This window comes from Amphiprion ocellaris, chromosome 2 (genome assembly GCF_022539595.1).
Source record: "Amphiprion ocellaris isolate individual 3 ecotype Okinawa chromosome 2, ASM2253959v1, whole genome shotgun sequence".
NCBI classification, from domain to species: Eukaryota; Metazoa; Chordata; class Actinopteri; family Pomacentridae; genus Amphiprion; species Amphiprion ocellaris.
In genome coordinates this window covers 32,568,374-32,595,166 of record NC_072767.1, presented here as the reverse complement: position 1 = coordinate 32,595,166, position 26,793 = coordinate 32,568,374, and the positions used below count along the sequence as shown (strand labels likewise).

Sequence of the window (26,793 nt, the reverse complement as noted above, 5' to 3'; positions counted from 1 at the left end):
CTCTGAAGATGCCACTTCCTTCCTTTTCCTTGTGAGCCTGCCCTCCTTCTTATCATGCAGTCGCTGACATCTGCCTGCTGTGTGTCTGTATGGGGCTGACGTGTTGTGCCTGACATTTTCTGCCAATCATCCTCAGAGTCGGAGAATCCCCCTCCCTCATCCCCCGGCTCCGGTTCACGGCACAATCCCGTCACAGGTGCGTGTGTCCTTTTCAGACACCCCGGAGGCCTGAACTTGACTCTTTTCGTGCTGAGCGGCCGAGCTTTTTTTTTTTTTCCAGAAATCGGTGACACTCGGATGACCTTCCCTAGATCTGGGGCCGGCTGAATCTTTACAGTAGATTTGATTTTCAATATCGCAACTCGGACCGAGATCTGAGCTGACCTTTGAAGTGCTCCTAATTGCGACATCTGGGAGCTGGGTGAATGTTAGCCGAGGGTCTGGTTTTTTGTTAATTTATTTGCGGTTTACTGTGTCACATAAAGGAATCAGATTCGTCAATAGGAGATTTAGTGAAAAAGACATTTTTGTATTCAGAATGAAAGAGCAATTACAAATCCTGTCGTACGATACCTCTGGTACTATTGACTCAATTTGCATGCATTTAACCCTCAGATGCTTTCAGGGCTATTTTGCACCTTGTGTAATTTATTCTTTTTTTTTCAAATCACCACTTAAGTCTCTGATATTCTTCCCTATCCCTGAACTATTTGCCTTCAACAGTGTTTACGTGTCAAAACATCAAAATGAAAAAAGAGCTTATAAAAAACTTAGCTAAGAAGTACCTAGTGTTGATAGTGACCCGAGGTATGTATTAACCTCAGTTCTTTGAATAACAGTATGATGAATGAAAATTGGAAAGGGAAATGTTTTATTTTCTAGTTTACATTGTTGGCAGAAGTATTCTAATCCTTCACTCAAGTAAAACTAGGTATAAGATACAAAAAAATATTACACAACAAGTAAAAGTCCTGCATTCAAAACTTGAATTAAAAGTATTAAATTTTACTTTAAGTATCAGGACTACAAGTATTTACTCTGCATAAAAATACTCCCAGTCAATGTTTTACTACAAGATATGGTGCTTGTGGATTATTACATTGCATTTTACTGCATTGGATGTTAAAGACTGAGTTAATTTTAATGATTTTATATCCTGGTGGGTAGTTTAATCTACAGTGATGCATCATATTCTAGAAGATATTTAAATGTCTGTGGCGTTGCTGCCCTGTGAGAACCAGGTATCTCTAAAAAGTCAGCTTTTGAATCATTCAGTTTAGCATAAAAATACAAATTGAAAACTTGATCTGGAGATGTGTTGTTTTTACTAAACATGTACAATTTGACAACTTGTCATCTGAAAAGTAACTGAAGTTGTGTGGAGCAAAAGGTACAATATTTGTTTTGGAGATGTAGTGGAGTTGAGGAAGTATTTTGAATTTGTACTTAAAAAATTTGAGCAACTTGAGTAAATGTACTTTGTGAGACTCCACAACTGGCAGTTTGATGTCATGAGGAAGTGTTCCAATGCCTAAATGCAGACACACTGTCACAGAACTGAGTGTGTTTGGTTTATTTTCACAGGAACATGATGTTGCAGCACCTGAGTTACGTGTTTAGTGCAGAAAAGCATTTTTTAGGATTTTAGAGGATTTTGATAATAGCATCTCTGCAAATAAAGATGTAAGTGATAAGTGTTAATGATGAGGAATTAGCTTCTGTGCCAATCATGAATCAGATCATTTAAAATCCGAACTGAAACATGAACAATAGCAATTCAGAAGGGAATGTATACCCAATTAGCAGAGAAGTTAGTACTGATGAGAGAATCTCAGACCTCAACAGCCTTGATGCTGCTGCTAGAAATGCACAAGTAGTTTTTTGAGGAAATGTTCCTGTTAGCTTTCAGGTGCTTTGGCCATGGCTGGAGACAACAAAAGGGATGTTTTGACACGTCCATCCATACATACTCGAGTACTGTTTCGACTATTTTAGGTTATGTAGGTGTCACTCAAAGGCTTGCTTTCTGCTTTGGAGCTAATAGGCTAAAAATAAGATGGCGATATAAACTACGTTATGCATGGCTGGAATTAACAGAGCAGAAGAGCCCAGAAACAGCCTGGGTCGTCAACAGCTAAAAAAAAAAGCTAAAAATCTTTAAGAAGAAGAAATAGCCAAAACTCTGGCAATCTACAAGTCAAAAATATCGAGAAGTATTTTAGAATTGTTTTCAATCAGGCAAGTTGTAATTATGCTTTCATGTATGCTGGTATCAGAAACGTTTCATGCTGACGAAGACAAAGAAAGTGGCAGAAAAAGTTCATCAGTCATGTGCACGAGAATCACTTTAACTCTTTCAAAGCGATGAAAGATGTTTTTTGCAAAACTGAGCAATATTTTTTGAGTTTTGTTGTTTTTGCTAACTTTTTGTCATGCAGCACTTCAAAATGTACATTAAATTGTGCTAGGGCAGCATGGCTTACAAATGATTAAAAATGTTATTAATTAAAAAAAATACACATATTACTGTGTTTATTGTTGTTAATTATGCATAGAAAATTTCACCATCACTATGATTTTTAATATAGAGCTTAATCTGCCTCTGTGTGGATGAGTGTTGTTGAAAAATTACCTGTGCATTTAAGGGATATGTTTCATTAACTGATCTCACTATGTATGTGTGAGACAAAGCTACAAGAATAAATGTAATTTCCACAACACATTAAAGGTGGTAAAGTAAATGTACAGCATATTTGAAATGAGTACAGTCGATGGTTTGCTGGGTTAATTTCCAGCGACAGCCAGAAATGCTGAGCTCTGCTTACTGTCCACAATGTATCAAGGAGCATCTAAATTTTATGATGCATGACGTTTGCTGGGCCTGGCTCAGGATGCAGCAGGCTGATAATGGAAGCCCAAACAGTAGGCCTCATTAACTCAACATGTTCAACGTGCAAATCTTTCTGCCATGCCGACGAGTTCTCTAGAGAGCAGCTGGGCCTGATCTCCTGGATTCTTTGGCACCTTGTGCCTCCTCAGCCACTCGCCATCATTGGCCAGAATGACATGATGGGGGATTAGGAAGAGATGAAAGGGAACATTCCTCAGCCGTTGGGTATTCCTCTGTTGTCACCTTAAATCCCTTGCTTTTTTGAAAATAATACACAATGGTCAGAGGTGGTTTGCATGGAGGAGCTGAATTCTAATACAACAACCTGCACAAAAGAAAACAAAATAAATCTTTTCAACGTTCATATACCTCAAAGAACAGCTCTTGTTGTCAACCTTCTGCTCATTATGCCTGTGTAGTTTCAGACAGTGAAGTAGACGATTTAACACTGTTAATCTTAGCTCCACATCAAAAGAACATTGGAGAGGGAACGAAATGCTGCTATTACCAGAAACAGACTTTTGAGTTTAAGCTTCATTTATATCTTATCCACTCTGTGACACCCCGCAGCAACGCACTGCCAGAGAGTTTAAAGCACCTTGTTAGGGAGTCTTTTGTGACAGCACGGAATAATTTTTCACTTGAATAAGAGAAAGAAATTGCTTCCCTGCATGCTTTATGATTGCTTCGCAGTTCCTGTTCAGCTTTTCAGAGACAACAATAGAAACCATACAGCAGCTATACGTGCTGCAGACATGATTTTTTCAGTTATGTCTGGCTCACTTCAGTAAATTGTTTGCCTACGCCCTCAGGACACTCAGCCGCAGTTTCATTGAAGTTAGTGCTTAAATTTAGTGGCGACTGGGTTAAAAGCTGCACCTATTTTCCACTGTTTTCCCATATAAGGGGCTTAGAGTTTCAGGTCATCTGCTGCCTGGGTTTTTTTTTTTTTTTTTTATCAGCTGTAATACCCCTGACAGACATCCTGATGGACCATCAACTGCCTTTCGACTTGACAAATGATTTTTAGAGAGTTGTTAAATGCCAGACCACTTAAAATCAAAAACAACAATAAAATCAGCAAGTGACCAGTGTTGCGTGCCGCCTGATACAGCATGACAGACTCTGGGAGCTGATCACTGCCCGACTGCCACATCTACGAATAAAGCTGTGTGCGCCACCCACTGTGGAATTGGCATTGTGTCAGAACTGATTAAGTGAGGAGTGGGGTGGGCGGGGTGGGCTGAGGGTTCGGGGGGCTCATGACATGCTCTCACCTGATGCCCTGACAGCATCGTGTCCCGCTAAGAACCAAACCTCAGGCTCTGTCTTTCCTGCTTCCACTGCAGTGATAGAGAGTGAACAGGAGAGACAACTGTTCTCAGGGCATCAGATCTGCACCTTTGTTAGTGGAGGTGGAACAAAGGAGCGCAAGAGAACAGGAAGCTGCAGCTATTTACATATCATCACCTCCTATGGTTCAGAACGATGGGAATGTACAGATGTGTAAGATAAAACACAGCAGAGCACGTCGTCTCCGCCTGTCACATTAATGATGCAGCATGGTTAAAGTTATACATGTGTTTTAATGTGAGGAAGATGTGGATACTCTATTGATCTGATCCTACTGGTGTCTAAACTCAGACATACAGTTGACCAACATTAACATACAGTAAGTTCATGGTATTTTAGCACAACTTATTATTTATACAGTTTGAATAACAAGGAAACATGCATAGCTTTGTCCATAACAGTATTCCTAACTTAGATTTCTCTCTAGATCGGCACAAGATGGTATGAAAAAAAGAGTCTGTTTAGCTTTTTAAAAAAATTTAAGCATTTAATTACTTTAAACGCCTGACTTTGGCTGACGTGATATGGCCATAATTGCAGCTTTTGCTGGGAGTTTTGCATCTTTTCAAGCCATGTTGGATGCAAGCTTTGAAAACAAGCTGACTTTTGCAGTCATAGTTGCGATTTTCTGACATGAACGCAACTGGTAACCTTGGGGTCTGAAGAATACAGCCTTTGATGAAGTGCCAAAAAACTGCAGTTCCTCGAATGCCCACTTGAGGCTGGCTCTGAAGGGGGGTCAATCTCTATAGAACCCCCATGTTAAAATGTCCAACTTTACAGCGGAAGTAACCCTGTTTACAACCTGGTACAAAAAATGGTTTGGGGCTATATAGTTAAATTCACAGTTCATTACAACTGTACCGGAGATGGATTTGCACATAACTCACCTAATTCAATTCTATTAAAGCTTGAAGTTATGCAGAAATATGACAGGTGAGCATCATTATAGCAGTTCATGACCCAGAGATGTTTGTATGGCTTGCTTCAGCTCCAGTCACACTCCACCTCTTTACTCTTTTTGGGATTTGCCAGGAGTTAGGAGGACGGTTAAGATGGCGACAGGCGGAGCCACCACACTCAGCTTCAAAACAATGTTCGCAATAACCTATGGGTGACATAACAGAGGGTTCATTCATCTTTTAATACAATCAATGTTACAAAGTAGGCAACCAGCATTTTGGGAGTGTGGGGCTGGATATGTCTTATACAATCACCACCTTTGCGGTTACAGAATCCTCCCACAGACTTCTACTCAGTATTTTCTCCTTTAAGTGGCGAGTCTGTCAATTATAACATCCCTGTCTGCGCCTCCTCCTTTGTATATTGGGGGGCAAACACAATACTCAGAGTGTGGGAAAAGCCAATGACAGAACAAGTGTTGAACAAAATGTACCATCTAGTGGGAGTCTGAATATTATCTAAACACAAAAGTTGAAGCCTCTTAGCAAGCTAATAAGCTTCCATGTAGCTAACTGCTTCCTGATTTCTGAGCAGAATACTGACTTAATGACAGTGAGTTCTTGAAAAAAGTTGAACATTATGATGAAGAACATAAACAACACTACGCGGGATTGTTGAAATTTATGCAATGAGGTCGACTATATGATTAAAAAATCTTACTCTTGCTCGTTGGAACCAGGAATAGTAGTAGGATGCTAATTATACATATTTTGATATTGTACAAAACCATGTGCAAACTACCAAGATGGAACATGGGACAGGTGATATCTTATAAAACCAATATGGATGGCTGTATTTTGATCTAGGAAATGAAAATTAGGTTGCATCTAGATTGTGTCAGAATAAACTGGCATATAACTACTCAACTATAGCAATGCATAACCATTGCTGGGGGTAGCATTGCTAACATTAACAAGACAGCCAATACAGCAATGACAGCTCAAGATAGGCTTTCGCTAAACTTTGTTAAAGGCAAACACTTCTTAAACTGATTGGAATATATTAAGCCTGTGCTGGGGTACAAAATGATCACATCCAAATTCGAGTGTTTTCTTATCTTTAGATGAATTGACTAGTCTAAATCTGAATTTCTATTCAATCGACAGGGACTAGTTGCTGGGAGTATCCCTATTAGTAATCCAAAAGTATGTTCTCCTCTTAAAAAATACAAAATATAGAGAATAGCTACACTGTCCTTGCGGTTCACATTTCCTTATACATAAAGTGAGGAGCATTCAAATGTCAGTGAACTTTTGAGGAATCACAAGGTGTATCCTCATATTTAGGCCAGTGCTTTTTTTGTTCCTGCACAGTCCAAACAGCAACATGTAAAGACAATGAGACTAAGAGGCGCTGCATAAACAGCACAAACCACTGAGCTGAAAGTGATAACCAGAAGGGGGGAAAGTACAAGCACTGTAGGAAGAAAGAAAACGGCTAAACAACACTAATCTGTGTCTCTAAACCTGCAGTCATCTATCAGCTTCTGTTCTACTTACTGTAAATGCAACACTCCACCTTAAACCGAAAGCAATTGTCTCACCTTTAACAATAGCTTTCCTGCACCATCAGCATAAACTGAAGAAAGACATAATCACTCACAGACATATTTATCCACAGATTAAATGATGATGGACTTTCCAATGCAAAATGCTCTTTAGTGTCAATGGAGCTTCAGCTTTAACTCGGGCTTTTAGAAGAGAAGCTTTAGTCAGCTCACAATCTGACATCCTGGCTTTTTGTCTCCTAAATCACAATGGTATTAACTGAAATGGACATTGAGCCTTTAGGAGGTGAATGGCTTATTAAAATAATAGTAATAATAAACACAACAACGGCAAATGGACATTAGTTAGGGTTCATGAGGGATTGAATCTATTTTTTATTGGATTGGTAATATCTAAAAATAAGCATTTGTTGCCACAACACTAAACGAGTGATTATAGCAGCTTAGGCGACTCCATTTTACTGAAACAATGGATGGATTGGTGGATCAGTCACACTATCCTTTCAGGGAGTTAGCGTGTGTTTGCGTGTGTGTTGAGGGGGGTTTCAGCATGTCGTGTGTCTAGAATCATACATAAACACTTAAAGATGCTGTGCATTAAAAGCACTGCATTAATAGTGGAGTTTTTTTTTTTTTAAATTCCAGACTGCAGAGCTGCATTTTCACAGCTGGATTTTTTTTAAAAGTCAGACATTGTTTGTGTTGTAATGACACAGCAGTGCACTTCAAAGAAACCTTTGGGAGCACCTCATTACTGAGATTCATTCCTATGACTGACCAGGCTGACTTCATCGGACTTAGATGCCACTCTCAGCAGTATAAGGACGCAGCAGGTATTCCGCTTCAAATAAAGCTAACAAAAATAACATTAGTGCTGAAAGTTGCTCCGTCATTTTTCTAGCAGCCGCGTGATTAGCTTAAGAATTTGCCACGTACGTGAAAGGAATCACATGTTCTCGGCTTTATGTAATCCAGTTGATGAATTTGCTGCTTACGATGTTAAACAGGTTATGAGTAATCTGTAATGCATTACACTCCGAGAGGAAGCATCACAGCGCCGCAAATTAAGCTCAAGGCCACCTTCTGAGGAGGCATAGATAAAGTATACATTCTCTCCAAACAAAATAGGTCATGCTGTTTCAGCTCCAATTAAATGCAGGGGAAAAAAATAACAGTCAACTGTAGAGCAGCTGTGTGCAGCACAGCCGATGATAATTAAAAATTAACCAATTCCATAATTGACATTTTCCGCAGCCATTCAAATCTTTGCTGTAAACTGAATTGACATTATGGGATGTATTTCAGCGATCGCAGACATCTAATATATGTAGAGGGGCCTTTCAATGTTTGCAAGATTGTGCGTGTGTAAAAAGTAGGTCATCTGTTCGGAACTGACACATCCCCCTGCAAACAGATATTTGAAAATCTGAGAGTGTAGAGAGGGGTGCCACAAGCAATCTGAGGGAAAAAAAACAACAACAACAACAACAACAACAAATGACTGCACAAATTGTTGGGACGGAGATAAAACTTATTTGGCGTCTCTTTGTATACCATTACAATCCTGTGAGTGTAGCAAACATCATATTAAAGAGGATGCAGGTTTCCCTGGGTTTGGGTGAGAGCTTAAAGTATTCTCCCTACCGTTTCCTCATGTGGTAGCCGGGATCTATATTTAAACGCATGCGGTGGACATAATGAAGATTCACACAGGTTGTCTCTTCAAATCGATGTACTGGCAACCTGCACTTCCTTTTTGTAATACACAGTGCTGTTGCTCTCCTGTGTAATTTCACCACCCAAGCAAACCATGATATATCCTTCTGCTTTCCACCTAAACAACTACATGGTTTATGTGAATGACACCCTGAGAGATATTTCCTGACCAAACGATACCGCTGCAGCCAACAAAACACAAAGGCCCTGATCTGCTCAGGGATGCTTCCCTTGATGGGAAAAAAATGTTTCGAAAGTGCACACGTTTCATGAACTCTGATCCAGGGGCGGATTCATTTTGTGGACAGAAGAGGATGTGAAGACGGGCAGAGAGGAATCTAGATTCAGCAACGAGCCAAAAAAAAAAAAAAAAAACCTGAGAAAACTTGTTTGTGTGCAGAGATGTGTGGACACCGATGAAGATCATGTCGAGGAGGAGCCAGCAGGGGCCACTGTTTATGTAGGTGATTGAACCAAGTTGACACTTTGCTTTCCTGTGAATTATACTTACAGTGAAAAAGGCTTCGATCAATACATTAGCACAGTCGACCAGTGTCAGACAGTTCATCAGTGCTTTTTTCATTAACCAAAGTCAGCTAATTAAATCAATCCTTTTACATAACTCTTAAAAACAGAGGTTTAAATACTTTTTTATGTTTAAGCACACTGTGGAAATACAGCCACTGTCATATCAGCTGGAGGTCACCCAGCATGCCACAGTATCTGGACAGTAGATGTAAAACAAAAGCTGGTTAAATCCTCAACTCTGCTTCTCTATCAAAGGCACACAAGTATTGGGATGCCTGAAAGATGGATCTACAATCTCCCACTAACTACAAAAATTAATCTTAAATTAAATGTAATCCTTGTGCGTGTTTGTATTTTTTTTAGAAGAGCACTCCCAGGAAAATAACAGAATGATCAAACTGACAGATGTGAAATTCATGTGATTAAATCTCACCAAAAACATCAACAGTTGACTAACAGATGATAAAATCCGCATATCAAGATGAAAACTGTCTGACATTTTATGAACATTTTACTGCTGTTCTAACAAAAATCACTAGTGACAACAAATTAACATACAGTAGTTGTTATACAGTGTAAGTTCATGTACTAAAACATTCAGCAATTAATTGCATAGCTGGTTCCAAACTTGTGTTTTGAGTGTGTCTGGCTTTAAATCATGTCTTTTAAAAAAAATCAATACTTCTGTCTATAGCAGTATTTCCATCTCTGTGTCATCATTCCTCAGAGCCAAAAACTGGAAAAGCAAAAAGAATCACTGGATTTTAAACTTTTTGATGATTGTTGTGATATGTGTCACATGTTCACCAAAGCTATGCCAAAAATTCAAACTCACTTTGTTACATTTCACAGTTTAAAAATGCTATAAATAAACTGAAAAAAAGCAAATAGAAAAAAAGTGAAATATTCTGCACTCCTAAGCAGAATTGTAAAGCCATAAATGACTCAGTTTTGACCAACAGTCACATTACAAAAATTCTGGAACTCTCAGTTGAACTGTAGGCAGTGTTTGCACAGAGCAAGTGCAGAAACAAATGAAAAGAAATGTAAAATGTCTAAAGTGTGTCGAGCAGCTACATTTTTCCAGTGTTGGCAACATCAGTGGGCACTTGGAAAACTCAACATGTTGGTTCAAGATTTTTTTTTGTTTGTTTGTTTTTTTGCACTTTTTGTAAGATAAATAATCTAAGAAATCCAATTTTAATGTTTTGTTTTTGTAATGATTTATGGCATAACTTTGTCATACTGCACATAAAGACATTTTGAGATATCACTACTTGCAACCATGGTTGTACTGCTTCCATAAAGGTGCTGGACTTTGAAATATGAGCCCACAGTGAGTAAAAATGTGACAGCAGCAAGAAATATCCAGAAAATGCTTGGGGCTCGAGGTGTTAAATCTTGAATCTGTTGCAGATTATCTGCATATTTGATTCCACTGTTGCATCCAGAGATTTCTCCTCTCTTTTGTCTCCCCAACATTCATGGTGGAGATTTAAAAAGCCTCAGTTTTTAAAATGTGGCAGTGCACTGAGCAGCACAGTAAAGTGGTGCGCATACAGGTCGCGAACTGTGAAAGTCCCTTCGAAATGACTTACAATTGAACTGTGAAAACAACACTTTGCAAAAAATAAACTTAAGGGCTCGTAACCACTTACTTTGTGCTCTTTCACTAGTCAGGGGACTGTCTTCAGTTACGATGTCAAATGTCTTTCTGCAGCCTTTTAGCTTCACAACGAAGGGTAGGTTTGCTTTAAGACTCGCAAAGAACAAGTAGGTTGTGGGTTGATGTCAGAGGAGCTGCGTAAATGTTATTTCAAAATACGAACACAAAGTTGAAGAATAATCTTAGTATTGTACAACACATCTGCATTTCTTCACTACAGGCCAGCAAGAAAAGCCTGAAAACAAGGAAATAAACTGCTCAGACATTTTGGATTGCCGGGGCTCACTGAACTGCAATGACAGCTATTGATCCGGCCAGTTATTTACCAGCCGTGCGCTTCGTCTCAGAGGGGGCATGAGGAGAACAGGATGGCAGGGCCTATTATTTATGAGCGGTTATGTGACAAACACTTCTGATCTACTGGGGCTTATGGCTCGCCCAAAGAACCAGCCAATCAAAAACGAACAAAAAACAACTGGAGAGAAAGCACAGCAACTTTTGAATGAGACCAACAAGTTAATGTACAAAATTAATCTCATTTAATCAAAGTGCTGACCTTCATCTCATTTTTAATCAAGTCACCTTTGGAAGGTTTTTCCAGATAATTTAGGCTTTGGTATGACATAATGAAACTCTTATCTCTTGGTTATGTATTGTTTGTTTTTTTTTTTTTAATATATATGAATGTAATCTACCCTGTTTCATCTGTGTAGGAGTCCAAATTGTGTAACAATACACTTGGTCTTAATGCCAGGAATTAGGATGCAGGTATTTCCAGGAAATTTTTGCAAAATAATCTCCAGCAATTTCACAGGAAAAATTTCTGTGGGGAACTGGGATTTCTATTTTGAGTCCAACACAACTAAAGTTTTGAATTCCTGATAGCTAAAATAGATAAATATTCCCAGGAACAATATTTCCACAGCTGCAGAATTCTGTTGAACCAGTTACTACATATCAATTGTAATGTGAGATGTAAGCCAAGACATTTGAGACAGTGTGGCCTATTTTTACAAAAAACCTTTTATACTTTTTTTCAGATCTCTAAAATAACCTGACAGAAATTTAGATTTCCAATAAGACATAAAGTGAAATGATACGGGACAGCAAATAAACTGCTGAACCTACAGCTCTAAGGTCTGTAGGTTGAGCAGGATGAGGGTTAAAGATCCTAAATCCTCTGTGTTGTTGCTTGTGGTTATATTTACGTTGGAGATTTGTTTAAGCTCAGGGAGTCTGTTTTAAACCTGGAAGCAGATACTGAAAGGAAGCTTTCTGGTGTGATGGCATGAGAAAATGAAACATAAGTAGATCCACTTTGAATCCGCGACCTGAAGGATCAGTTCCAGAGGACTGACCTTTAGTCTATGAAGCACTTAGTAACCAGATCCAGTGTGGACCACCAACCATCCAACAGCACGGCTGGAGGCACAGCAGTAATTATATACAGTAGCTTGTATATGTGTAAAGCTAGAGGAGTTCAACTGATCCCTGCCACACCGTCTGACCTGCAGTAGAGGTGTAATGACTTCTGATGATACAACAGACCAGAATGTGAGCTGCATGGTTACAAGGCATCAGTCAACTGATATGAGGCAATAGATTTAATATTCCAAACTGATATGAGCTTCAAGGGTGAGAGGATTAACTGCCTCATGTGGCCTTTTCTGTAGTATGTGACAAGGTCTCTGCACAGACTATTCAAATTACTTCATCTGTTTCTAACATTATTAATTACAGTGGGCTCGGCGTCACACTATGTGAGGTATCTGCTGTGCAAATGTGTGTAAATAAACACAATACATATGTTTTAAGTTGCAAACAACTTCTTAAAAAATTTTAGGGACTTTGCACTTCACAGATTTACTTCACTGAACCCCAAATTTCCTCCCAGCGAACTACTGATATCTGGAAAGTTCAGAGAACACCTGAGTAATACCAACAACAAACTGTCATGTGCACTTCTTCCTGATGTCTGTAGCAGCTTTAAGATGAAAAAAACATACTGATAATGTTGATATGTATAGTGGGGTTGTACTTACTGGCTTTAAAAGAGGAGTCAACTTGAAAATACCTATTTTTTACATGAAAATAGGTATTTAAAAGAGCTCACCTCTTATCAACTAGCTTAAATCACAGTTCTGAACACTAGAACTGCCAACATTTAAATATTACAATATCTTGTAGAGCTGCTGGGGGGGGGGGGTCATTTTTACCTCCTGCTTTAACAGGAGGTAAACTACAATGATTTGGCGTCTATTAATTTACAGGTCAAGATGGTCAAATATATTTTAAAGTCAGACACATTTAAATTATTGAATTAATGTAGAAAAAGAACATGCATTAAAAGTCAAAAATTATTTTAGGGTATTATCCTGTTGTTTTAGTTCTGCCACAGTGGAATACAGAAGCAGAGTGCTATTACTATTAGAGTTGCTTCAGGATTTAAGTGTTCAAATTGAACAGGTCTAATAGCCCACATTTAAAGATACAGATGTGTCAGGGTCAGAACAGATCCATCTTCATTCCTCCTTGAAATTAAGACTCTTATAAACTCCGCTCTACCTCGCCAGATTGTAGTTGCTGCTCATCTCCTCAGTCCTGGACCCCCTACTGGTGCAGATTAGATTCCCACACTCTGGACTTTCTGCTTAACTCAGCTACGGTTTTATCTTCTGTGTACAACCAGCAACCAGCCCGGTTCTTCAGCATTCAGTCATCCACTCTCCCCTGGCTCGATATCCCATCTCTTAAAGCAAGTAATAAATATTTATCATATATCTCATTCAACTCTCCTCGTCTCTCTATCTAGTTATCTAGTCTATCAAGACTAGCAGGCTGTAGATTGAAATATGATAGACTGTTTATCAATAGACATCTAACAATAGCTGCTGTTATGTTAACAGGTGTGGTTTGAGTGGTGAGCGCAGCATAATTCAGTAGTTCCTATTAGGGCTAAAATGACCCCATTTGCAGTTCAAGGCTTGAATGATGGCTTTGTTTTTCTTCTGTTGATCTGACAAACCCCGTAATTGAAATGATAATTAATCAATCCATTTAAAGAAAAGTCATGAACTGAGAGATCCAGGAGTTTGATTTACATGTGTTTGAAAATGCCAGGGGATAGAAATTGACACCCTGGTGATTACAGTGTAAAATATCAGTTTGTGCTTGAATCAGTGCAACGTGACTGGCTGGATGTTTCCTGGCTTGACTGTTGCAAAGATGATTGACTTCATGGGGAGAGGGTTGGATGTGTGTCATACAACTGCCATCTTTGGTGGCACAGAATCCATCTCGAGATTTGTGCTCAATATTCTCTAAGTAGTGAGTCTCTACCTTATTATTTATCTGTTTGAGTGATTAAGTAGATAAAGTTTCATGTTTATATTAAGGTGTAGCATGGCAGGGAAATGAACTCTCTATAACATAATTAACTATTCTTGAAAAACACAACTGAGCAATGTTTAGAAAGTCCTTAAAAAAAGGGGATATTCAAGGGGAGGCTGTTCCTCCCACAGTCAAAATGAATGGATTTATTCCCAAAGGTTGTTGACGTAGATGTTTTCTCCCTATTAAAGTAACACCAATCGGCCTGGAGACTACAGCTTAAAAAAAGAACATCAGAACGCCTGAATGATAAGTACAGGGCTATTCTCTGGTCTACTGGTGATGGCAATATGAAGGAAAAAGTCTATGTGCCAGCACAGGCAGGGAAGTAGAGGATGGATAGTAAGCAAACATTAATGCAATCTTCAAAATTTCAAAAATAATTGGATCTACAAATGTTTAATAAGGATGAAAATTGATTGGGTGCATCAAGAAAACACACAAGGCGTTTCTGTGAACGATGAATGACCTCAATGTTTCCATTTGAAAAAGTTGTGTTTTTTGTGTCATTAGCACATGAACAGTAAAGAACAAAAACTTGGATATTATGAAATAATGACTAAACTAAAGCTACCAGTCCACTCTGAGTGAATAATTATGAGAGAATATTATTTGTGCTTTTATGCATAATGGTGCTTTGAACAGGATGAGAAGAAACAAAGAAACTGCTGAGAGGGCAGAGCGGCTCACAGGTGTAATTGGAGGATTCAGACTTAAATATGAGTGGGTGTGCTTTTTCAAAATCACAACTCATTTTGTTTTTAATTGTGCTGTCAAGACAATATCACTAAGAAACCAAATGTAAAATGTTCTAATTACACTTTTAGGTTCGTTGCCTACAAACACGCACACACACACTCACATTTGCACATTCAAAAGCTTTTTTTGAGTGGAATCATTTTGTTGAAAGCTCCATTTTACATTAATATGGATCAAATTGCTACACAGAAATAGATCTCATGATTGTGTCCTTTAAGCATGGTGGCTTTTGAATGGCAAATAAATAAATGTGTCGGACTACACTGTGAGAATTTAGGGCTGCTTTTTCTGAAGCAATGTTAACACTTTATGGTTTAGTAAAAATAGAAGGAAGCTGTAAGGAATTCTAAAGAACTATTTATTTCGTTTTCATGTAGCCAGAGGGGAAACTCTGTAGATAAGACTGTAGAAAAACACACATATACTATATATGTGGACGAGCTTTCAATGTTATGGCTCAACAGGGCTGTGAAGGAAATGAAAATAGATCCTTCTGATCATCTCTGATCTGACCTGAAACAATCTGCTTTTTCAATAATGCTACTTGATAATGACTACACAGAAATTTTCAAGACAATAAAAACATGAGACTATTTGTCAATATGTAGCTGATGTAGAACAAAGTGCAATTTGTTTCAAGATGCATCTGTACACAGGAGAGATCACAGGGTTGCAGATAACGTCTTCATCTTGTCTGAGCCTTGGGCTCTCGCTTTGTAGTTACACATGGTAACCCTGCACCAGGCGCAGAATCCTGTCTCATAATCTATAGCAGAGCTGGTAACCTTGCACTCTGTCTGCTTGCTTTTTAAAGACCCAAACATGGTTCTCAAATTTGGGGTAGCTGAGGTCAACCACCTGAGGAGACAACATTACATATGATGTAAACACAGCAAGTGTTCACACCTGATCGCCTTTCCATGTATAAATGCAAGCGCCTCTCGTGTCCATGTAACCCAGTCTACTACAAAATACACTCCTGCACAGCCAAACTGCAACAACAAATGTAATCACAACCTGATTTTATTTCCTATCAACATAACAAGATAAGTTATTAATCAATATATTGACAACAGCTATCTACATTTTTATCTACTTTTGTATGGTCACGTTTAGGCACATGAAACCACAACTCTTTTTACTGTAAGATTCAGATTCTACAAAATAACAACAGAAGGGAAGTTTCCATATAATTGTCTGGTATATTTAAACATTTGAAATGTTACAAATTATGATTATTTCTATTTATTGCTTTAGGGTGAGTGAATTAGGCTGAATGTGTTGTCAGAAAGTGGTCATATAGGCTATGTATGACTTTCATTAAAAAGATAAAGAAGCAGAAAACATAACCAGCTGAAAACCTCTAAGTAAGATAAAAAATAAAAAATAAAAAATTTAACTTGGACCATCTGCAAGACAAAAACTGGGGAAGCCTTTAGATATTGTTTTTAATTGGGAAAGTCCTCATTATTCTTTGATGTCAGTTGGTATCAGCCATGTTTCAAAGACATTTAAAAAAGCAGATCCAGCTAATCAGTCATGTGAGTAAAATGATAAACGTATGCAAGAAAAAGTGTTTCCATCAATCATTATTTTTGATCATTAAGTTTTGTTTTTTTAAAAAAGCTGAAAATCAAAAACTTTTCACAGAATTGAGGGTGTTTTTTTTCTAATTATGTCTTTTTCATTAACCTTTTCAAATGCAAGACTTAAAAATGCATTAAAAAAGAGTCATGAAAACACTCTGATGTAGAATGTTTATGTTTGTGCAAAATTGTAAAATTGTGTTATTTACTTTCAAATGATTTCTCCTTATTAAACTGTTACTGTAAGATTCAGACACTGCAAAGAAAGAACATTCAAGACGAAAATGAGTGCTTGAGTTTTGTAACAGTAATAGACGAAAAACACTGTCAATGCAATATCATTAGTTTTTGTGGGGTCCCTCGGGGGTCTATCCTAGGTCCTCTTTAGTCTTTATTTGGATGTAATACGTGCAGTTTCTTCCACACACATATCATGTTCCCTTTTTTTGTTAAGCTGTTTAACACAGTACGGTACTACAGACGTGTCTTGTATTATGCGTTAACGTGCCAAAATCAAGAAATACAAATCTAAAACCACGGTGTTGTTTTTAAATCAGATTTTTTACAAATTCCCTCCTTATGCAATAGTAGTAAACAGGACAGTATCAAATCTGGGAGCTTTATCCAAAAACATCAAACAAAAAGCCATGAATATCACAATAACATCAGATTCGTGGGTGTTTTTGTTAACTAAAGCAGTCTTGTTTCATTGAGTTTGTTTGTGCGTGTTGTTTAATTGCTTCAACTATTCAATTACTACTCTTTAATTATTTTATTAAATATTATATTGTGGATTCTGTTTACATTTTGTGCCTTGAGTAATTAATTTTTTTCAGAACCTGATTCAAAATGTTCAGCAATCCACAGACAAAGAGCTTTTTCATCTGCACACAAATTCAGATGCATGTTGCACTTTCCATCATGGTAATTGTTCAATTAGCCTTAAGAATTAACTGGAGTTTGTGCAACATTCTGAGACTTGTTAAGCCAAAATATATTCAAAAAAAATAAAATAAATGGAATTACCTTTAAAATACAGAATTACAAAGTCGTTGTACTGTTAAAGAAAATAAGACAGTGAATTGCTTTAACTGAGGTGGGATTTTAGTTCTCGTTTAGCAAATGTAGTTTTGAGTGATTAATAACGGTTCACATCACATGTTTAAAAACAGTTCTTTGGATGCCTCCTGATAGCACCATACGCTAATGTTGTTGTGCAGGTCAAAAGGCAAAGTGGCCAGAACTGGAAGGCAGAAAAATGTCAAGTTATTTAAATGTGTTTGACAGTTGAAACCATCATTGACCTTCGAGGGGGCTTTAACTGGCTGCAGGGATTGAGCAGTTCAAAATAATCCTCCCCTGTCAAACGTCACTCAAGCTCAGCAATAACACAAGTCATCAGCCAGCTTAGCTTTTCTCCAATTTCGGGAAAAACGGGAGAGACTCGTGGAAATTGGTATGGTAACCGGCAGCCATGAAATCTGTTAATTTTTTAGACTGCAATAGAGATCAAACACTGGCAGATTTGGGTAATTAAGCATCCTTGAAGGGTGTTGATGTGGGAACACCTTTGCTTTACGTGTGAGTAAGGGTACATGGGGGGACTGGGTGGCTGAGGGAAGCGTGGGTTGAGGCGGGGGGCAGAGCAGCGAGCTAATCAGAACGAGTCTGGATCATAGAATTTCATCCAAGGAGTTCATCTTGGACTTCTAATGACACTGACCTTCTATGAATACCCTCATTTATATGAAATGATCTCTTTAATAAAGTCCTCAATCAAAGTCACAGACCCCCTACTGAGAAAGTCCCGGGTATTACATAAAACCACCATTAACTCAGTGACTAGAGATCACTTTAGATGATTGTGACAAATATGTAAATATTTCTTTTTAATTGACGATGTTTTGGTTTATCTGCACAACAGATTAAAAGAGGCACAGCCCACTTCTTTTAAGTAGACTTAACACCATTTGTAAAAGGTTATGAACATGTCACGACATCGGGTCAAGCAGAGTGATGATCATAAAGGCAAAGTTGACAGATTTTGCTTTCATTCTAATCTGGCTTTTATAGTGTCGCTGGTCTGTTTTGGCATTAAAGATCTGCTATACTGCACACAAATAAATAAAGATGGATTAGAGCTAAGGTTTGGATGCACACACTTTAGGGGAGGGTCAGGTCAAACATGATGTGTGACACCAAAGTCATTTACAGCACAGTGTTTGGATGAATTTCTGTATGTGGAGCATTGGGTTTCCTGATATGTTTTAAAGCTTTCAAATAAAGCAAAAGTGCAAGGAGTGGGGGGCTGCACAGAGCCCATTATCCTGCTCCACTATATCCTTGGGAAAGAAAGACAAATATACAGCATACAAGCTATATCTGTAAAATTAGTGATTTGCTTTTATCTGAAATCAAAGAGAAGCTCACAAATCTATTAAACGCCACCTTTTGTTTTTTAATAATGCATCATACTGGGACCAAAGCGAGCTTTTCAAGCAAAATCTAGACTTTTGTTTTGAACAAATATAATTAGACTTATTTTTAAGATACTTGCTGCAATGTTGAAGCTAATTTGTATTTAGTAAAGTACAGTCCTTGATGAGTTATTCCCAGAGGCTGGGAGGCCCAGTTTGTATTTTCAACCAGCATAAAATCCTTGAATTAAAGAAAACTCAAGGGCCTTCCACTTTCCAGAGATTGTCGAAGGCTGGATATATTGAGATTAGAATAGCTGTCTCTGTGGCATAGACTGCTCTGTTCTGAGGGAGGACAGCATTATACATTTCTTCTCAGTCAAGTACAGTTCTATAAAAAGGTCTGGAGCTGGATCCAATGTCTTGCAGTGCTTTTGACTACATGTAAATGGCTGTTTCTTTTTATTTTCTCTTATACATTGTCAACATGACTTTTTGCTTTTTGTGGGGGGTTTTTGCATTAATTTTTTTTTAAATGTTCTTGCTTTGCAAAATTGAATCATACACCAGGAACTCTGTTAAACAACTTTTAAATACAAAAAATGCAAAAGTGTTAAAAAAAATGTTGATATGATCAATTTCTTTGATACAGAGAATGAGAAGACAATCCAGTCTAACTGGCCACTAATCAAACCCTAGTTACTTTAGCCTTAGCTGCTATACCTGTCAAAGTCTATACAGCACAAAAGCAGTTTACAATGATTCAATGGCACATTAACCACTTTAAGTTTTGGTATTTTTGAAAATGTAGGTGTTTGATTTCTGACAAAAGTAGACAAAAATAGGCTTTTCATCACTAGCTCAGCTGCTCCTAGTTAATTCATGTGGTTAATTACACTAATTTAGCTCCGCGAATTCACTTGCAGTCTTTTTAATGTTTCAAGTAGAATCTGTTTCAAACAAGAACATAATCAAAAGAAGTCTTAAATATGCAGTTAAAAGCAACATATTCAAGTTGAGGCTAAAACTGCATGTTTTAACCAAAAAGGTTGCATTTTTATCAGATGATAATCCTGAAATAAAGACACAGCATTGTTCTGGTATGGTTAGGGTTAGCAGCCCCAGGACTATCATGATTAGTATTGTGAGAACATCACCAAAAGTATGTTCAGCTCGTTGGAGTTTCTCCTGTTTGTTTTTCAATTTTAAAAAAATTTCTCAACTTTGTTTAACTTCCTTTTTCAGCACACTTGTTTGGAGTGTTGCTGATGATTATTTTGAGATGTGCCATCGCTGGACATGCTGCTTGGAGGAACTTGTGCTTACAGGTTGCAGTGGTAGTGTGACATGCTGGCATCCACAATTAGCTTCTACAAATTAGATGTGGAAGTCATAATCCTACTTTTTTAATGGAACCTGTAACAAATAAGATAGTTAACCACCACATAACTCTTGCAGTTTTATTCAGTTTATATAGTTGTCTTTGTGCTGTTGCTTTTTTGAGCCTAACAAAACAAACTAAATACAACTCCATGCAAACATCTCTCTACATCTACATATGTAAAAATTCATATGAGCTATTAAGCAAAGGTTAATTGTTTGAGCTTCTAAATATTGTTTTCTGAAATGACCAGTGATAAAATAAGACCACATATAAGACAACACATACATGCTTGCAACTACATGGTCACATCTTCACATTCCATCTGTGTACAGTTAAATTGGAAATAAATATTGCAGTGCAGCTACTTGAAGCTTCGATTTACATGCCATAACTGGTAGACGTATACTGCTGAATATAAGCTGCCTTTTATGAGACAAATGGAATCAGATGGTGTGAACCCCCAACAGAGCAGATCTTTCAAAAATTCATAAAGGTTAAAACAACTGTTTATTCAGAGCATTTCAACGAGAGATGGCAAACAGCCCCCTACTGCATTGCCATCTAAAGCTGCATCAATGTATGCGTACTGTACACAGAGAAATATACACACAAATGAGCATACAGCAACTGTAAGCACTACACTGACACACTCACAATCTTGTACACACAGTTGCACCCTTGTGCACCCACGATTTTCTGCTTTATTAAAGAGTGTATAACATGAATAGAAAGATGCTACAGAGAAAAGATGAGACTAGACTGTGCTTTTCAGACTCCGTCATGCTGTGACCTGCACTGCTCCATGTACGTGGGCGAGCACTTCATCTAAAGCAGTGGTGTTGTCAGTAAGCAACTGACCCAAGGTAGAGGAGTTTCAACACGTATGGGTCATATTCGTGACAATAAAATGGAAAAAGACTTCAACAGAGGGACTGTATCATAAAGTGAATTCACTGACATATCACATAAAACCTTGGCTTAAATTTGATTCCACATGTTTGAAGCCTAAACACTGAATGGGAATGGTGACTAAAAGGACAGAGTTTTGGATGAAAGTAAGCAACCTTATATTTTTCAGCCTATGAGATAAGCAGAGGAGTTCAAATATCCCAGAGAGATTTGAAGAAGGGCCGCTACGCTTTTGACAAGAGCCAGTTGAGGTGGTTCAAATGTCCAATCAGGACTTCTCCAAGACTCCTCCCTGTGGAGGTATTCCAGGGATATCTAACTGAGAGGAAGCTCCAGGGAAAAACCTAGAACACACTGGAGGGATTAAATATCCCTGCTGGGCTGGAACAGCCTCAGAATTCTCAAGAAGGAGTTGGGAGATGATGGACTGCTGGGCTACCGCTTAGCTTAATGCTGACAATTCAGACCGTGAAAGGTTGCAGAAAACAGTGAAAAGAGTGGAAGGATGGATGGCAATAACCTTTCTTTCTCAGAAAGCCTATTTCTAATACAGTATCTAAGAATAATGGCAACTGTTTGAGTCGGTGGTGCATGATTAAAGAAGTTCTTACCTTCGGTGGAACAACAGGTCCAGAACTGTAAGGGGCCAAGCTTGGTGGCACATCTGTGATGTAGGTTTTCTTGGGGCCTGGGGGCTGGTATGCTTGAGCCGGGACAGGCTCAGGTCTTCTGGAACTCATCCCACCTATTTGGGGTCCTCCTGGATGGTGCTGGTCTTGGTATCCACCCTGTGTCATTGGAGAGAAACCAGGCTGCGGCGGTCCGTAAGCAAAGTCAGGACCTTTGGGCTGGGCAGGCATGTACTGCACCTGTGCTGGGCTGCGAATGGGCTGCTGGCCAAAGTGGTGCCCACCTGGGGCTTGATGCTGGGGGCCGGGCTGGGCCGACCTCACCTGGACATTGAAGGTGGGCTGACTTGGGGTCGATGCTGTAGCGTAGGAGGCTGGAACAGGCTGAGGAGCCATGTGGCTTTGAGGCTTGGCCACCGGGCTGACAGAAGAAGGCGGGATAGATGAGACTCCCCCGGGGCCCTGAGGTTTGGGCATAGACTTCTTAGTGGCAGTCAGAGGTGGCTGAGTTGGAATGACCATACGCTTGTAACCAGTCACTGGAGCGTTGGGGGTGGAGCCTGCCGAAGATCCAGAATTCTGGGAAAAAAGTAGGAAAAATGTGTTCCAGTTAAAGCAACTAACTACATTTACTCCATTTTGAACTGCACATTTAAAATGAACTGTACATAAAACAAGCTGGCTTGAATGGAAGTATTGGACACAAAAAAAGTTTGGCCTGATGGTGGTCCTGGGATCACCAAATTTACTAGACACATTTCTGTTGCAGGAACTCCGGGAAGGAACAAGGTAGCGCAAACATTTACAGGAACGACCCTGTATGAGACTTTTCAGCTTCCATTGTGGTTTAGGATCTGAGAGCTATGACGTTTACTCTGAGTGAGCCAAAACAACAACAAATACTAATTACTGGACATAACTCCAGTTCTATGTGGCTTAGGAAAAAGAACAATGAAGGATTTGTTATGTTAGCCTACATGGAGAATTTTATGTTTTTGATGGCAATGTTGCAGGAAAAGACTGCTACTCTACGAAAAATGGTGCTTGTTCTCATCTCCACCAGTGAGCATCAAGACCTGTACAGCAGTTTTTCAGGCCTGTTCAGAAGTACCTCCCCTGTAGTAAATACTGCTTTCCAGTGGGCAAAGTGGCCAAAGGTTTTGACTATCCTAAAACAGTTGCAAGTTCATGCACTAGAAAACAGCAACTGATACTGGGAAGGCATGAAATTATGTAGCAACTTTTGTGTGGCAGTTATTGTTAAGACTTGACCAAAAACCACAAATGGTGGCAATACAGGCACTGTATGAAAACCACCAAAAGTAATCTCATTCATTATTTTGGCATCATGAATATATGCAAGACATTCAATCATTCAAATAGTTATCAGGGTTTTTCTTGTTTGGAGAAACGTGTTTTTTAGCCAGTACCAAAATAAAACCACCAGAGCCAAAATAATAGGAATTGAGCATGAAATATAGACATAACTTAGAACCAGTTTTGTTAATTAGACTTTCATTTTTTAAGCATTTTTGTTCATGAAATGGTCAGAAATTACAAGAAAATAGACAAGTTATGTCAAATCAGGTAACATAGGCTAGTTGCTTTTACCATACATTGACTGATTAGCTTGATGTCATATGCAACCATTTGCAACCAAAATAGAGCCAATAAAAAACCACTTGTTGTTGAGATATTTCAGTCTTTACCAAAGTGACAGATGACCAAGACGCAAACCAGCAGACTAGTCAGGCCCTGTCATCTCTGGACCTACTGTGTTCGAATGGCTAAAAAGATATGTAACTGCAAGTAAGAGTAAAAAGATGAGCTAAAAACATGGGTAAATGAGATCCTGCTCAGTGGAGGAAATAAAACAGATGTATTCACCAGCATTTTCTTGATAGTGTGGTTTATGCTCAAATGATTACCAGCCCTGCCTCCCCACAGTCAATTACAAGGCTACCTCGACAGCAGAGGCTCTGAACTGTCCACGACCACCCATAATCTATGGCTAATAAAGCACGAGGGGAAGGGATAAATTGTTTGGCAGAGGACGCCATGACAGCAGATTGGCAATGGCAAATGACACTTGTGCTGACTCCAGCTGCTTGAACGGGAAAGATGTTAAATCACTGAGATTTGTGACGCTGGTGTTCCTGGGAAGAGATGGCGGTAAAGCAGCACCACAACCCCACTGCTGAGATTCTCACTGTCTGAATGTCTGTGGTGTTTTGATCTAATGTCCGATGGCTACAATTGATGCACAGGCCACACTATAACAAAATACAGCAGCTATTAACAGACAGAATAACAACGTTTCACTCAGATGTCAGGGACTTCTGCCCCGAGTGTCTCTCATGTAAGTAATAATTGTTTTTCACCACCACTACATATCGGTGTCAGACGTGCAGCCAGTCTAAAAAGGGTCTATCATTAACCTTGGATGGCCTTATTAGGTTACTGCCTGAAGCCAAAAATCAGAGTCAATTACTAAATTTGCAGCACTAGGGGAACAAAAATGAACACTTGTAGTCTTTAGACCCTTTGCAACTCGGTTTGATGAGATGTCTTCTAAAATGGGGCAGAGCAGCAATTCCAATCGATTTCCCTTCAAAGTTGATCAAAGCCTGCTGCAAAGAAATGTCACAAATAGCAATGTTTTTCTTCTCTGCTACACTCCCTCCTAAATCCTTGTTTAAGCTGAATTTAAAAAAAAATACTTATGTTGTAATTCAATCAAGGAAAAAAGTATATAGTACTATGATCCTCATAATATACTAAGATGAAAAGAATTCCAAGTTTTGGTAAATGCATCAACTTTGTCTAAATCCCATCTAATCTAAGTCAGAGGGGAGCCCCTGAGGAGCCATTAAAAGCTCCAGAAAATATTTTCTGCTCTCACTCTGATTTCTGTTTCAGTGATTAACGCTGATGTTTATTTAAAAAGTGTGTCTGTCTGCATATGTATGGAAACATCTCCACCATGCCCTTTAGGAAGTGAAATTACTTAATTTAAATGTTTCATGGGTTTTAAATATTGCAGATTATTAATTTATCTTTAAGGCCTTAGAACCTACAGTAACATTTAGTTTGCAGAGCACTGGAAATGCAAATTGGCCCCCTCAAAATAATTACACTGTCATGGTACGTTTTCCACAAATTATATTAAGAGAATGGATTCACCCCTTTCTGAGGGTGATGAAACTAATCAAATGCAGAAAATCTGAACAAAAATGTCTGTGCAGGGGAAGAGACTTTTATATTAGCTGCACTCTCTCTTTAGTTACTGAATGTGTTTGACCTGTCAATGTTAATGAGGGCGGTCAGAGATAATATCAGGGCCACTAAGTGAAGAGATTAATAGAGACAGTTAAAAACATTATGTACTGGTAATTATATGGGCTATTATTGGCAGCATTCAAGTATTTATTTTGAGTAAAAATTAATAAAACTACAGGATACTGCATCAATTAGGAGAGCTGAAACATTATTTTGTAAACTGCCATTTATTTTAACATATACTGATCAGCCACAACATCCAAACCACCAACTTAATAGTGTTTGCTTGTGGCGCCAGAGCAGCTATGACCCGTTGAACCATGAACACGGGACCTCTGGGGGAGTTCTGTGGTTTTAGTGGGTGGCAGGATGAGTCCTCTGTGGATTGGGCTTGTTCCGGTGCTTGAACGGATTGGTATCTGGGGAGTTTGGAGGACATGCCAACGCCATGGGCTCCTCTTTGAGCTGTTCCTAAGCACTGTCTTTCTGGAGGATGCTGCCATTGCTTGGCTAATGTTTAGGTGGGCGGTATGTGTCAAAGTATCATCAACATGAAAGGAAAAAGGCAATATTTCTCAGAAGATCACACTCTAATGAGATGACCAATATTAACTCACTTCACCCATCAGTGGTTTTGATGTTGTGGCTGATTGGTGCACACCGCAATACCAGAACATTGTAACTATCATTGCCAAATAATTTAACAGTCCTTCACTTGAGGCGAAAACAGGCCAAACAGTTCTGAACTCTACAAGACCTCTGAAGGTGAGCTGTGGCATCCAACACCAAGACCAGTCAGCAGATCCTTCAAGTCCTTGAAGCTTTTAAAGTCTTGTTTAATGGGAACATTCTGACATGTTTCTATTTTCCTTTTTATTACTACATATCAAGTCACTACATTTTTAAGAGAATTCTTTGTTATACCTCAAAATACTATATGTTATTAAACCACAATGCCATCTTGTTACTACAGAAATATCAATGTGAGTTTGGCTTCATTTAGAAATCTCCTTATTTTTGAAAGAAAAGCAGTTTGTTTCAATGACGATAACATTAAATTAATCAGAAATACAGTCTAGACATTGTTAATGTGGTAAATGACTATTCTAGCTGGAAACAGCTGATTTTTAATGGAATATCTCCATAGAGGTACAGAGGAACATTTCCAGCAACCATCACTCCTGTGTTCTAATGCTACATTGTGTTAGCTAATCATATTGAAAGGCTAATTGATAATCAGAAAACCCTTGTGCAATTATGTCAGCACATGAATAAAAGTGTGAGTTTTCATGGAAAACATGAAATTGCCTGGGTGACAGTAGTACATACAGTCATGAAAAAAACTATTTTGACCACACTTGTTTCTCAATTTCTTCTTCATTTTAATGCCTGGTACAACTAAAGGTACATTTCATTGAACAAATATAATGATAACAACAAAAATAAACAGCTCAAAAGAGTTTAATTTATGAGCTGATATCAAGCCATTTTCCATGGTTTTCTTGATAATAACCAAAATCACTTAAGTTCTTATATCAATAGCTATGGCACTGTTCTGCCAAAAACAGTGCTTTTAGGATTCTATGTTTTCTTTCCTGTCTGTTTTACTCACATGATACACAGAGGAGTAGTACTTGATTGCATGACCATTGTTTTTGACGACTGCAGCCATGCATCTTGGCATGCTCTCCACCAGCTTCTGACATCGTTTTGCTGTCACAGCAGCTGATTCCTGTTGCACAAATTCAGACAAATTTGATTTGTTTTTGGGCTTGTGGTTCTCCATTTTGCATTTGATGATTTTCCACAGGTTTTCA

The 26,793-nt window shown here is 38.5% G+C and overlaps 1 protein-coding gene across 4 annotated transcripts in view; it reads right to left on the bottom strand.

The window, feature by feature from the left end:
• The window catches only part of lpp (LIM domain containing preferred translocation partner in lipoma), a 217,564-nt gene that overhangs the window by 48,122 nt on the left and 142,649 nt on the right, over window positions 1-26,793 (bottom strand). For all 4 annotated transcript variants that reach the window (XM_023268061.3, XM_035947166.2, XM_055014703.1 and 1 more), the window contains one exon: window positions 21,680-22,276. In XM_023268061.3, the coding sequence (XP_023123829.2) occupies window positions 21,680-22,276 (597 nt within the window). The remainder of the gene's footprint in view (window positions 1-21,679; window positions 22,277-26,793) is intronic.